We start from the raw sequence: 15,086 nt of genomic DNA on the forward strand, positions 1-15,086 counted from the left end.
CACAGACAGGGGTAGAAGTATAATTCAGAATAAAGCAGAACATTGACACAGACATTTGAATGGATATAAACTGCGTATACATAGAGGGTGAAATTTAGAATAAGGCACGATAGGTGTGAATTCCGGAACAACCTTACAGCATGTAGTCATTTGCTGAGGGATCTTGAGAGGCCTATGAATAATGCAGTACGATGCACTAGCCTGTAGCTGCAAGGGAGGAGCTTCCAGTCCGAGTTACTAAGATTGTAATAGACTCAAAATCAGTGTGCCAGGCATCAAAACATCATCCATGTCCTTCTATGTGTATATCTCAAGTGAGAACTCCAAAGGGATTTATCTAGGACTACACATGTAAACGCTTCTGTTCTGAAATACGCGGGTCAAACGTTCCCTGTATCTCAGTTCTACTTTTCTCCTCCTCTCTTTCAGATTCCTGTTTCCAGAATCTCCCCAATGCCATTTCCTGCGGGCCAGGTCTCTCCCGGGGCACGTTTCCCAGCCTCAGTTACCAGTCCGGGAAGAACAGGGGCCAGAACTTTGGCAGACATCAAGGCAAAAGCCCAGCAAGTCAGGGCCCAGAGGGCAGCGGCCGCCGCCGCAGCCGCCGCCGCCGCCGCCGCCGCTTCTTCGGGGGGAGCAGTGCCAGGGCCCGGACCCGGCGGTGGCGGGGGCCCTCCAGGCGGGGGAGGAGAGAGGAGTAACGCAGCACCAAGCGGAACCAACGAAACTGGAACTGGAGGAAATGCACTGGAACTGGCAGGAACTGGAAGCGGGGGAAGTTCGAGAAGGTTTCTTCCCCATTGTCCAGGGCCCCATTCCCAAATGGAGACCCAGGCCACGGACCAGCCACCAGCTCACAATCTCTCTAGAGCACAACTACAGCAAACTTCCACATTGCAATCCAGAACTCCAGGCAGCAATACGGGCACCAACTGCTCCTCATCAGCGGCATCAGCATTAGAGAAAAGCGACAGAATAAAACAGAGCCCCCCAAACATGACTGTAAACCAGGTTCCAGGCTCCCCATACGCCGGTAGCAGTGACAAACAAGAGAAAGCACCTTCTGCTCCAGCAGGTCCGAGCCAGGCCAGTGGGGCGTCAGCTGTCAGGGACGGAACAGTCTGTGTCACTGCGTCCCCAGCGGGTACCAACACAAATGTAACTAAGGTAGCGCCTGCGGCCTTAGGAGGGACCAGCTTAGATGTCTCTAAAGGCACATCTCCTTCCCCTCTGATGTCTTCGTCTTCACTGACACCCACAGGCTCAGAAGCCCAGGCTGGAGGTGCGGTAACATCTGCTCCATCTGCCCCATCCTCTAACACTCTGTCAGCAGTACCTAGCCTTAAAACTCACCCAAGTTCAAGTGGGGCCCTCCCCAAAACAAGCTCCAATATTCCTGCTAACAACCCTTTAGTCACCCAACTTCTCCAGGGCAAGAATGTCCCTCTGGAACAAATCCTGCCGAAGCCCCTCACCAAAGCAGAAATGAAAACTGTCCCATTAGCTTCTAACGAAGAAAAAGGGGCAGCAGCACCCAGTGCTACAAGTGTAGCAGGGAACGGCACTGGAGCCGAGGGTGGCGAAAGACAACCGGGTTTACCCGCACAGCAGCTTGGGAAGATCTTTTGCCAGAACAGGCCTCTGCCTCACATTCCAAGGACCTTTTCAGTCCCCTCGGGAAAGGACCCCAGCGTTGACCAGCACCAGTGCCCAGAGGCGCTCAGCAAAACAACCCAAGAGCAGATCCTTCAGACTCTCATCAAGAGGGTCCAGAGGCAGAATTTGTTTCCGGTCCTTCAGCCTTCACAACTGAACCTCACTCACTCAGGCTTCCAGTTAGAAAACAGCTCCACCAGCCAGAGATTTGTGCTGGGTTTCATGGGCAGAAGGACCTCCAAGCCTGCTATGTCTGGTCATTATCTGCTCAACATTTCCACCTATGGCCGTGGCTCAGAGGGTTTGAGGAGAGGCTTCTCCCTGAACCCAGAAAACCGCTTGTGTCTGAACAGTCCTGCTGATGCTCCGAAAACAGAATTTGGGGAATGTGAGGAGATGGCTGGCCACGGCAGCAGCAGCAGCGAGGAAGGAGATGCAGATGATGAGAGTACTGGCGATGAACGTGAACGTGTCAGTGTAAAAGAGGAGCCCCAGGCTTCGCAGGTGTCTGGCCAGTGTGAAAAAGAACAGGCGTCACATAACGTAAACCCTTCAGATTACAGCATCCTTGCTAAGAAGGGTGTAAAGACGGAAGCAGCCGCGTCTCAGCAAGCAGCAGCCAGCAGGGAGAACGTCCAGGGGTTGGACGGAACTACGTTAGCGCGAGATTTTATTCAAGCCGCTCAAGAGCAAATGGCACATGCAATGAGGGGAAAAATGCACAGCAGCCCTGAGCTTTTCAGTCCTTCCGTACCGTCCACGGACTCTGCGCAGCAGCAGCCTCCCCAGCTTCCTCATCCACACCCTCCAAAGCTGGGTGGAGATGCTGCAGCACAGCTCATTGGGCCCAGTTACAGCGGCACCATAAACGTCTCCACCTCCCCGGACGTGAACCAAGGGTCCCTTATGACTGGGCTGTCGGAATGCAATCAGTTGTCTAGTAGCATGGGGAACGTCATGTCCTTTTCGGTGACTGTAACCACCATTCCCACCAGCCAAGCTATGAACTCTGGCAACCACAGTCAGACCATCCCAGTTCAAGCCTTCGCTGAAGACCACAGCATGGAGGACTCCCCTTCCAAATGTTACTGCAGGTTGAAAGCCATGATCATGTGCAAGGGCTGCGGCGCCTTCTGCCATGACGATTGCATTGGCCCCTCTAAGCTCTGTGTCTCCTGCCTTGTGGTGCGGTAACCGGGACGTGAAGTGGGGAAGAGGATGGCTGGATGTTGTGTTTGCTTTCGGAAGTACGTTGGGAAGAAACAGGAAATTTACTGCCTTGCACAAGAGACACGTTACTGAATCAGGAATACAGAGTAGAGTTCTTCTTTCATTAAAGAAAGAGCACCTTCTTGTACAGTGAGTCTAAATTGAGCTCAACTACGTGAATTGTGACAAGAGTTTGCACTTAAGGAATTATGTAAATATGTCACATTATTTTGTTTAAAAATATTTTTTCAATCTTTTAGGAGATAGTGTTTGACTTGTACTGCAGTTTCATTAACCCCAGCCTGCTATCCAGCATGTTTGCTGAGCTCTGCTCTAGATGGGGGAATGAACCCCCGGCGAAACATCAGCCTGTTGGGCTTCTCTTGGCAAAGAGAAGAGCCGGATTTAAGAAACTAAACGTTTGTTCTGACTGATGACAGAGCACCGAAGCAGGAAACCCTGAACGGGCTTACTGTGTTGCTCTAAATTTTAGTTCAATTTTTCAGAATTGGAAGGCGTTAACATTGCACAGGCCTTTCAAGTCATTGCCTCTCACTTGTGACACGGCTGTCTCCGGAAGGCATACTGGGTTGTGCAATATTGGCTGGTGTTTCCGATTCGCATATCCTCTCCTCTTCAAGGAGGCAGTTGCAGTAACCTTCTTCTAGGGACGGAGGTATCTTGATTTGCTACTGGCAAATACTGAAAAAGGCAACTGTACTAACCATAGGATTCAAGGATTTAAATCACTAAAACAACTCAGTAACCGTGATTATTGGTAATTCCAGGAACCATTTAAAGCAGAGATCGCAAATATGTGCCGAACTGCATTTCATTTCTGGACTGTCAGGACCCGGCAGAAACCTGCTCTATTAGGCATTATTTCAAGGGAGCTGGAGAGTGCCACCCCCAGAGCTGAGCAGCGCCCGTTGTTGCAGCACGTTATGCAAGTGAAGTGCACTAAATGTCACCCTCTGTCCTACTGTTTTCTAGGAAGCTTTTTGTGGCTCATTAAAAACTCCAGATAGTCAGACTTCTCGAATTTCTGTAGAAGATTTTCTATTTAGCTGAGCGTAGGGAAAGAAAGCAAGGATCCCGCTGGGCCTCCCGGTGTCCGCCAGCGGGTGTCCGTCGGAGGACGCCGAGCCAGGCCCGGCTCCGCGCGTGGTGCGTCGGGGCGAGCTCGGGAGGGGCGCAGCTGGTGGGACGCGTTCCTCGCCGCCGGGAGTCGGTGCTCACGCCTCCGTTCGCTCCAGGTGGTCGGAATTAACCGATACGGAACGGTACTTTGTGCTCGACAACAAGGATTGACGACGGGCTGGCTAATAAAGCGTTCGCCGATCTGCATGTTGACGTATCGCCGCGTGTCCGCAGCACACGGAGGACGTGTGTGTGTCACTTCTCTTCCAGAACAGCGTCAGGTTCAATAGTCACGTCCAGTCCCATGTTGTCACTGTGCGGGGTGGGAGGGGGGCCATCCTGGAGCTTGGTCAGGTAACAGATCTATGTATCTTTTTGATGGAAAAGCACTGAATTCACTTTGAATCCAAAGGCCTTTTTAAGATGAAGCAATATTAACAAAATAGGTGACAGCTGTTTTATGAGCTGGGGTCCTAAAGCCTTTTTTCCTTCTTCCCATTTGACTATACTACTGCTTTCCCCGCTTCCCCCTCCCTGCCGTGGGAACCTGGCGTGCTGGCGGTAGGGTCGGGAGCACTGCCCGGGCAGCGCCGTGTGGTTTTCCAAGGAGCGGGTGTTGATTTGTTTGTTAATGGTAACGAGAGTTGCAGACTTAATCGCTTCATAATAAAAACGTTTCCTTCCCTGTCCAGCAGAGCGTGGTGTCCTCCAAAGCAGGGTTAGTGCGCGTGAGGTAACGAGAGCTGCCGTGTGTATCTTGGGCTTAGTTTTGCCCGTAATAAATTTACCGGGGAGCAGCGACTCCTGCTGTCTAATTATGCATCGCTCCTTGTAGACATCCGGTGGTGGACGGGATTTAAGTATTAGAAGTACAGACTATTTTTTTTTAACCACTTACATCTCACAAAAGGATGCAAGACATACTCCCAGTTTGGTCGTACCGCCCGGTGGCTGCAGGCCAGCAGCCCCGCGCCAGGTCTGCACCGTCCCACGGCTGGCTCCGTGCGTGCCCGGCGAGCCCAGCAGAGGCGGGTTGGCTTCTCCTGCTGCAACCCCAAATGCTGTAGCAGGGATGATTTGTTCCCTGGGTCGCCTTGTACGTAAGTGCTCATTTGGACAGCGACCCATCACTGCCTGCTTCCCTCTTTGCTGCGGCAACAGGAATTTCTGCCATTCTTTTAAATCGTGGGATGCGGCGTGCGATGGTTTCACGTGGTGTACCCCGGGCGGAGCAGGATCTTCCCTTCCCTTATTAACTCGAGCCTTGTCTAGACATGAAAGCAAAGTTACGGCAACATAATCCTCAGTGAGACACGTTCGTTCCCTCAGTGTAATCCAATTTAAAGGTTGTTTTGGGTTACAAACTAAACTGAAAAAGTCATTTTTGCCTCAAATAAAAAGCAAAGAGGCTTTGCTGGTGTAATTGGATCGATTCTGTTCACACCTTGACTTCCATCAGTGTGAATTCTGTGGGCTGACAAGGCTGCTCCAGAGGGGGAAGGAGGGGATGCTGAGGGAGCAGCACGCACCTGCTGCCTTGCTGTTGGCGTTCACAGGCTTTTGAATCTGTTGCCGCTGTCACGTTGAAAGGCTGCTCCGGTACTCTCAGCGTTTTCTAAAACAGTCAGCAGCCCTAGCTGTGGTTCCGACGTGCTACTGCCTTTAAATTGCACAAGCTCCCCTGCAGCGTGTGGATTCGGTTGTCTCTGCCAGGTCCATGTCTGAGAGCCAGAGGCTGCTGTTCACGAGCAGCACCGCAGGAACCGAGCTGAGGTCGCCGTGGGTCGAGGGTGACCCCCAAGTGTCAGCGGCTGCCAGGCGTTACTGGGCAGTGTGGGCAGCTTACGTGGTGACCTGGAAGTTTACAACTCTGTTCAGTGCCTTAGTTATACTTTAACAGCTGAGCACTTTTATTGGGCTACTTTTATTCTGTTCCTTTTTCAGATGATAAATTCTTTTAACTGCATGTCTTTGATTTTACCAGATGCTATGAGCTACTAGGTGGAACTTGAGGAACAATAGCCACGGGTTTGCAAGAGGGCATTAAGCGGTTAGGAAATCGTTAGAAATGATGGGGCTCAGTGTAATGATCAGTACAAGTACAGGTCTACATAAAACCTTGAGAGCTTTGCATGTTTTACAGTGCTGGTTATTGAATAATGTATTTCAGAAAGGGAACATCCTGCAGCCCATTTGGGAGCGCTCCCTGCGTGGCGTTGGCCTGCTGCCTTCCTGCTGAGGCTCCCCCCGTTCATCCCCACTCCTCCATCGTCTGCCCTTCCCACTGGTCCTCCTTCCAGCCAGCAACCAGCCTGCTTCGCTCTGCGTCTGTAATTCAGATCGTGACATAGCGTAAAGCGTTAGGCTGTGGTGGGCAGGTATTAAAGTAGCGACATTCTCCAGTAAATGCTGTCGTAACAAACAAAATCTGAGATGAGATGTTTGCAGAGCCTGATGTCAGACCATGTTTGTGGCAGTAAAAGCAACTTGGGCGAGAAGAGATACTCAGGTGTGTGTGTTCCCTTTTGGGCCTCAATCCAAGCCCTGCAGCGTGAGAACGAGAAATGCAAAGTGACCCCTGGCATTTAACTTCCCAGCGCAGAAAAAACCACCTTGTACAAGTTATTTCAATGGAGGAGCGAATGCGACTCTAGAGGTGAGCTGAGGTCTTGAGATGCAGATGGGCAGCGCGGGGAAGGAAATTTGTTTGAGATGTTAATGTCTCAAATCAAACAGAAGGGCAGCATGCTGGGCGCGGCAGCGTTGTGCGGTTGTGCTTCGTAGGGCAGTCACAGAGCTGATGGGGAAGGCAGTTCTGGCCAGGGCCGTGATGGCCGGGAGGTCACCGCACCGGCCGTGCCGCCCGACGGCGGCGGTCGCGCTGCCCAGGCCGCACGGAGCATCGCCGGCCGGTTCCTGCCCCATGAGCAGCCGCCGATGCCGCGGTTGGAAGGGGCTCTGCCTTCTCTGCACGGGGAGGCTCAGCCTGGCTGGGTTTGAACCTCCTGGCCGGGGGGCTGCCAGCCCCGGCAGGAGCCCTGGGGCAGGAGCTTCCACCTCAGCTGGGGCGCACGGCGCTCGGGTCGCTGAAAGCAGCTTGGAAAAAAACTTTGGGTTTGCGGAGGGAAGTGCCTGAAAGACCAGCGCGCGTGCTGTGCTGGAAGAGCCTCACCAGGGACGCGCGGAGCCCTGGGGAAGCTGCTTCGTTTCCCTTGGGAGCGTTGTCCCAAAGCCACCGCTGGCCGCTAGCAACCGGCCACCGGGGCTCTGCTCGCCCCGGGCCAGCCCAGCAGCGCTGTGCTCAGCTCCAGCGGCCAGGCGCTGCCCCGAGCCTCCGTGCGGGGCCGGTGGGGAGCACAGTGAGGTCCTGGGGCACCTGTGCTAGGACGGGGACACTGCAGGGATGGGAGGGAGGGAGGGAGGGGGCAGACGGGGACGGGGCTGCAGTGGGGGAGGTCCTGGGGGCGTCGGGTCCGTTTGCCACCGGTGCCCTGCAGGGAGAAGAGCTCACGCGCGTGCTGCGATCATGATAGCCAGAATTTTCTTGATTAACTAAGTTTTGTTTTTTTTTTTTTAATGCTATACATTTGATATAACTGAAGATCAACTTTAAGAGCTTACAGTAATATATTTTAAGTAATATATATTTTAGTATCTAAAACAAATTGACAAAGGATGATTTATGAACTAGATAAACAGGGTATTGGGAGTATGCAGTTTCTCGGCAAGGCCAGGAGTAGTTTTACTAGCAGGAGAACTGAAAAGATTCAGTTTTTTCCACTAATGCAATAAAAATGGGAGTTCTTAAAAAGAAGAAATCCAATACTGTTTACCACATGCTTTTCTTGTTTTGACAACAGGCCTGTAAACACAGTTTAGAAGATACTAAACCTTTGTCTGTCTTTCGCCTTTTTAAAAGGGACTTAAATTGGAATAGAGGGTATGTACAGAAAAATCAAGTTGACACCATTTTAAAATGTATTTTTACACAAATAATATAGAAAAATCATATTTTACGTAAGGATTTTAAGTATTTGAAATATGTGTATATATATACTGTATGTACTTCATATATTCTTTATTTTACATTTTCAATGTATTAAAAAGTATTTGAGCTGTTTGGATTTGAGCATGTAATAATGTTAAAAAAAAAAAAAAAGAGGAAAAGAAGAAAAGAGGGAGAGAGGAGATGAGTCCTGCACGCTGCAGTTGCTGCTCTTAGCAGCCTGCAGGGAGTAGAGAAACCAGAAGTGCAGCAGCGAAGGGATTTTGGAAGTTTAGCAGTTTCAGGTAGAGCATACAGAACATTTGTCAGTCCTGTGTCCTGTCTGTGTCTCCATTTGTATTCGTTCGTTTTGCCTCGTAACCACCCAGAATCATCCATGGTGAGAAGACAAATAGGTGGATCTTTTATACAAGCAACGCTACCTTTATAGCCAAAGAGACGTACTGGTACAGAAGCTACTCAACCAAAACAGAATCAGAAGCTGCCCAGTCGTGCTGTGCCACTGGAATTTCCATAAATAGTTTGATTTCTTGGGCGAGCATCTTATGGTGCTTATGGGGAACTGAAACAATGTACCAAAAGTCCAATGATTTCAAGGAAGCACTATCAAAGTGGCTTTGTTTTGGTTTTTGTGGGAATTGTGGTGAAACTCTCAGTGCAGAGATGGCCCGTCTGTGCAGCTCTTGGGGACTGAGTGAATGCCGTTCACCTGCACTTGCCTGGGCTCCTCGAGGCGCTCCCCGCCAGACTGAGATCTGCAGCCCCTGTAACTGCTGGTTCTGCATAGAGAGAGAACACAAATCTCCCACGGAGAGGAGGGTGGAAATGGCTCCACAACGCGCAAAGCACAGCGTACCTGCCTCATCCCCTTTTCCATGACGCCCATTTTGGCTTAGGTGAATCTCAAATCACATTTATATTCCCCTTATTCCTGCAAGCAATTGCAGGACTCATATAAATTGGAGGTGTTCAAAGCAACTCTCTATTGCTGGGACTTGGGGGGAAAGAAACTGGGGGAAAAGAAGAAGCATTAACGAGTCAGGTTTTAAAAGTACAAAAGTACAAATTTAAAAACTGAAAAGGCAGGCAACTGGTATTTGTATATACTGCTTCGATTATTATTGGAATCCCTTGGGGGAAAAAAGAAAAAACAATAAACGAGGCACCCAATGACTGTCAAAAGTTGCTACCTACACGCTGGGCAGGGCTGTCGCTCCCCAGAGTTGCACTGTAAGGAAGCCCCGCGGGTGGGGGGCGCGCACAGGTCGGGTCTGGATGCGGGGGGCTGCACAGGGGTGCCGCTGAGTGTACACAGCGAGACCAGCTTCATCTCAGTCTTCTGGTGACATTACACCTTGGAAAGTTACCGCACGCCTGAGACAGAAGTACAGCTTTTGTATTCGTTTTCCTATTTAAGATATATGGGTTAGATGAAATATATAATAGTGACGTGTTTTGATCTGCTGCACTTTTTAATAAACATTCCTTATTCCCCTGGTACTGCTGCATCTCCCACCCCTTCCTACCCCCCTTAGAACTTAAGCCCAGTTGGTCTCCTGTCCCTTTCAGTAAGGCCTCGCAGGCGCTGCACCACGGGTTTCTTATCGGAAGGGCTGGGCCGGGAGCTCAGCGCTTGAGGCCGGGGCTCCAGCATCCTCGCGGCAGAGTCCCGGGGCCAGCACCGCCGCGGCGGGGCAGCGCGGGTGCCAAAAGGCTGCGGTGCGGGGGCTGTGGGTGCCTCCTGGCCTCCCGTCGGTGGCCGTCTGAGTGCATGCTCTGCGCCCACCTCGAGCAGAGGCACAATAGGCATCGTCTTGGACCTCGGGGACAGAGGCTCCGGTTCCAATTTCACCTCCTGTCCAGAGGCGTGCCCAGGACATGCCCACGAGCAGTTGACTTCAGTGCCACGTGGTAGCTCCTTCCCTTCCCGTCCATCTTCGGTGCCCTCGTGAGCCCGTGCCCTGTCCCGGCCTGTTTGCAAAGTCAAATTCAGGCAAGAAATCCGGCAGTTTGCATGGGAAAAAAGCGATTGTAGTTCGGTAAGGTAACGTCTGGGCGTGTAAGAGCTACGTGGGCCTGTTCTAGCAGGAGCAATACATCAGGGACAAAGTGGTCCGTCATGCTGCAGCTATGCATTTTGGCAAAGGTTGTTTTGTCACCAAGTCTTCACCCATTTTGCTGTATAAGATTCCACCTTAGCTTCTCACCAGCATTAAGAGGAACCTGAGGAGTGCTAAAAGCGGCCTGTTTCTAACCTGTCACTTGAGGATCTGTGTGCCCATAGGAGGTAGCACTTTGACAAGCAAAGCCTGCCCTGTGGCTTCTGTCTTATTGCAGATTCTGTTCCTCTTCCTCTCACTTATTTTTGTCATGTAAAACTACCTGCTTTATAAATGAATGTAAAATACCGTAGTTCTTCAGCACATGGACAAATGTGTATTTTATCTTAATGTTTCATTTTATGTTAAATAAAAAGCATATGATTTTATGGTTGTTAGTGCTGCTAATGTTGATTTTTCAGTGATTACCTTCTGTCTTTTTAATGGACCCCGATAAACGATACTGCACTACATTTCTCTGGCTTCGTAAGCTGTGGATATCTGTAAAGTCTTTTCCATACATTTCATGGGGAAAACTCTGGTTTAATAAACACTTTGCAGTTCCCTCAAGCCTCACTTCTTGGGGTGCTGAAACACTTTAAGGGCTTTGAACTGTAAATCTGGGGAAAGGAAGGAACAGGGAAAAACCTGTATCACGTGACTGCAAATTCATTTATTATAAAGGGAAGAGGTCAGAGAAGTAAATCTGAAACCAACTTTCCTGATTTGTCAGGTAAACTTTGGATACGGTTAACAACTTAATAAAATCAGGAGGACTGAGGTGCCTGGGATTTCTTTTCACTGAATCTATTATAAGCACCAACAATCTATATTTCAGGTATAGAAAGGTAATGCGAAGGGGCTGTGAACCTCCCGAGTGAATAATCGCAACAAGAGCGTTAAGACCTAACACAAAATGGAGAAGGAAGGCTCAGTAAAGAGATGTGTGTCTTGCAGTACAAAGTGGAATACAAGGCCAGCTGAGTTGGAGTTTGCAACCAGTGGCAAAAAAATAAAAAAATCTTATCACCTCATGCAGAGAAAAAAAAATACAAAAGGCAAAAAGTAGAAAAGGTAGTGATTAAAGATAGTCTGCAGGCATGACCCAAACCACAAGTAATGCTATTCCCCTTATTTTCACTGAGGACATTGTTCCACGTACCGCTTCAGCTGGATGACAAGGGTTTCCTGAAAGAGCTGGCACAACGCTGCAGCTCAGGCAAAGCGCGGTTTTGTTTATCAAGTGAACTGCGGTAACCTGTGGAGCACAGGAATGATAGAAATTATTCCATAATACAGGATAATATACTATAAAATATAGAAATTAATCAATATTTAAGAATAAGAGAAAATTACATCATTCATATGCAAGGCTCTGGAAGTTTTGAAGTAAAAACTACTTGAAGCCATGCTGAAAAATGGGATAGAAAGCAACACAATCTTACCAAAGATATGTGCAGACTAATTCAGTGTAAATTGTTTTCCGGTCACATAAGGAATATCTTCAGTTATACAAACGATACAGGAAACTGATATGTGGGAAATTGGTAATAAAACTTGAGAAGATGAAGTAAATATAAAGAACTGGTTTAAGGGGTCTTAATACAGATAGACCCAGAAGTGGGAAATTGGTTTGGATGGGGGATCCTACTGAAATTACTCAGATTTTCATCTGTGACATTAGCACCAGAAGTCAGGAGTATCCCAAGAAAATTAACTGATGACACGAACTTGGAAGTATCGGCAACGCACACCCAGACCAAACCGGTAATCCACGGCCCAAGTGATGTGAAAACCAATCGTACACGCTGGTGTCACAAGGCATTTGGGAACAAATAACAAGCTTCTGCTTCAGGAGTGGGTGTACACTACCTGGAAGTAACAGGGATGAGAAGGACCTTGATATACTCATTAATCATACCCTGTAATTATAAGCTGTCAGTGTGATACAGCCATGGGAAAGGAAAAACAATTCTGAAAGTCCAGCCTGTGTATTGCCAGTAGAGATAAAATCAGTGAATTGTACAAGGTAATGAGATATCTTGTGTGGTTCCACTCACTTGCATTCAGGAAAGACTACTTAAAACTGGAACAAATGTACTGAAAAACTTCCAAATAACCAGGAAAGGAAAAGGCTCTGACAGGTAAGAAAGAAGTCAAGAAGTTCAAGTTAAAACAAAAGCTGAAAGGTTTGGCATGGCGAGCTAGCAGCAGGCTAAACACTAAGGGGCAAAACCAGCTGTTCAGCACTGGTACAAGAACAAATGGATATAAATTCACTGCGGATAAACTTAGTTTAGAAGAAAGTTGCTACTCAGTTGGCAAAATGTAAAACACCAGAGAGTACATGAAGTGAGTTACAGGGATGGTATGTCTCCACCGAAGTATCAGGCTCAGTGCTGTAGGAAGGCTTTAATAGGCTTGTTTTCCTGAATAAGACAATTTTAGAGCCCAGTAATTTTTTATGAGCAATTTAAATTATTCCTTTCATTGTCGTGTCTGTGTTAACAATGATGCCATGTCCTTGGCACCGCTTCGGCTATTTTGTTCTACTCTTTAAAGGTTATTATATCAGATTATTACTGTACCATCTCAGTCCCACAGTAATGTGTCATAAATGTGAATAATTTCTCATGCACTCATGCTCTATTTCTCATCTTAAGGGCTCCTAAACACCTCGCAGTGCATGGCTGAAACAACACAAAGTCTCTGAAACCCTGCAGTCACAAGCTGCTGCTGTATTACCCGTGGCTGTGCAACCTGCTAAAGTAGCAGCCCTCAACGACCAGTTCACAAACAACTGTTTTTAATTTCTGGCAACATCAGCTCCTCATGGGCATCTAACACAAATTCCCTGTAATTCCCTGTGGCAGCAAGTACTGCCCATCCTGGAGGAACTGAGCAGGCAGGCAGCGGTTCCGCCGCACGCCTGTTACCTACCAGAACCTGCTCCTCGCTTCCCACCCCGCAGGAGCTGAGCTGCTGCCAGCAAGAAGTCAGCGTCATGGGACTTCTTCCTGAGCTTCTTTTTCTCTTTTTGAATTCATGTAACTGATCAGTTGCTTTGTCTTTTTGTTAAATGAATAAATAAAACTCTAAGCTTTTGTTAGCCCCACTGAACTCCCCTGTGACACCCGGGAGGAGAGAGGATGGGCATGACCCACAGTTAGGAAGCAGTGAAGCCTGAAATCCAAGCATCAAAGGCATAAATAAAGCCAGGTCACCGTCTGTTGCTCTAGTTTTCAAAGCCTCTCTCTACTGACCACATGGCAAACTGTTTTTCCAAATGCTTATGCATACGCTAGGAACACCGCTAGTGGGGTGGTACGAAGGATGCATGCCCTCGGGCACATCGACCGTGGAGTCTGCATCTTCCTAGGAACTGTTGAATTGGGTCATCACTGTGAAGCAGAACAGTTAGAGCAGCTTCATCACAACCCATTACTTCAGCTGCGAGGGTGATCACACACTGAAACAAACATGGCACAAAGTGCAGGGTCCTCCATCTCCTGCTGTCCTTAAACCACAACAGGATGACGTCCCGGATGACAGGCTTTAGCCAGTCAGCAGTAACGCAGCAGTGCAAGGAGGAGCTCATGAAAAAGAAAGAATTATGGGCCAGGAAAAAAAAATAAAAAAAATCATCCCTGGAAATAAGGAAGAAAAATATTTTATCAATATCAAAAAAGACCAGAGAATAAAGTAAAAAAGAAATACAATGACACAAAGTGAAAAATCCACTTCCTACCTCTGTTCCCACTATGGAAAGACATGAAGTAAAAAAGAAGTAAAAATCCTTTCCTTACTTTGCTGTCTCATTTCCTCCATTTTACATGGAGAGCATGAAGTTTTCCAAAGAACATGAAGTTTTCCAAAGGTCCATCTGGTGGTGCGGTGAGGCTCCAACATTATCGTCCCTACAACACACAACAAATACTTGCAGAAGTAGACAGAATCCTGTTGTTATGCAGTGGAAAACCCTGCCTCAAGAAAAACACCCCAGCTATTCACAGAATAATTTAGGTTGGAAAAGACCTCTAAGATCATCTAGTCCAACCTTTAATTGCTCCTAACCGGTTATAACAAATGGGTGCTAACATTCTAAGACTGCTGTACCTTCCCATGCCTGTTTTGTTTCAGCTCTCCATGAGCCTCTTCAGAGCAGCGAGGCAGCTGTGATAAGTGCCCTGCAAGAGAGCCATACAAAGCATATCTTATTAAACAGACATTTCATCTGTATTTTAACAGACTCTGCTTTCAATTTAATAATCATCATCTGGTTTGTTTTGTTCTCTGCCAAATTGCAATTAAGGAAAAAAAAAAAAAAGCACCTCATAAGTGAAAGAAAAACTGCAGAATCAATTTCTAAATATAGATAAGAAGCACACTCGTGGCTCAAGCAAGGGAATTATCTTGTCACATTAAACAGGAACAAAAAAGAGATTGCTTCTCTCTTGAACTCAGCTCCTGCTTTATCTCAGTTGCTGTGCTGGCTGTCAGATGGGAATACCTGTGAGGTGGAGAGCAGCTTGAGACGCACAGGAAACTGCAAGCAACAAACACTGCTTGCTAAGCCCACAGCTGGAGATACAAATATACAGGGGCTGTAAGGACCTTCTTTGGTACTTGGATGGCTGCTAATGACCAAAATTGTGCATTCATAATTTAAAAATCTTAAATTATTACAAAAAAAAAAAAAAGGATTCCAAAATTGTTATTCTGGTTTCTCAGATAGCCCATTCTCAACCCTACCCTTTTACTTAAACACATTTTGGACCGGCCTATGATCTCTTTACAACCATATACAGCACAACTTCATGTAAAGGGTAAGAAAAGCTGACAGATGATTTAAACTCAGAGCCATCTAACTCCTGAACACTTCTGATGGCATGGCACACCGAGAGCTCATGCATAAGTAGCAGCACAAGCACTTAAGGAAAAAAAAAAAAAGAAGAGCAAATGAAGGGCGAAGGCAG

At 47.9% G+C, this 15,086-nt stretch overlaps 1 protein-coding gene and 1 long non-coding RNA gene across 5 annotated transcripts in view; one reads left to right on the plus strand and one right to left on the minus strand.

Annotated features, from left to right (window-relative positions):
• The window catches only part of ASXL2 (ASXL transcriptional regulator 2), a 115,283-nt gene extending 104,784 nt beyond the window's left edge, over positions 1–10,499 (plus strand). For all 4 annotated transcript variants that reach the window (XM_080584181.1, XM_080584182.1, XM_080584184.1 and 1 more), the window contains one exon: positions 430–10,499. In XM_080584181.1, coding sequence (XP_080440307.1) covers positions 430–2,850 — 2,421 coding nt within the window. In that variant the 3' untranslated portion in view covers positions 2,851–10,499. The remainder of the gene's footprint in view (positions 1–429) is intronic.
• On the minus strand, positions 8,052–14,850 carry LOC308191630. Its single transcript, XR_013948174.1, has 2 exons — positions 14,227–14,850; positions 8,052–14,027 (listed from the first exon to the last, which is right to left on the minus strand). It is a non-coding gene; the product is annotated as an uncharacterized lncRNA (long non-coding RNA).
• Positions 14,851–15,086: the final 236 nt, after the last annotated feature.

Source organism: Anser brachyrhynchus (genome assembly GCF_964034855.1).
Source record: "Anser brachyrhynchus genome assembly, chromosome: 3".
NCBI classification, from domain to species: Eukaryota; Metazoa; Chordata; class Aves; order Anseriformes; family Anatidae; genus Anser; species Anser brachyrhynchus.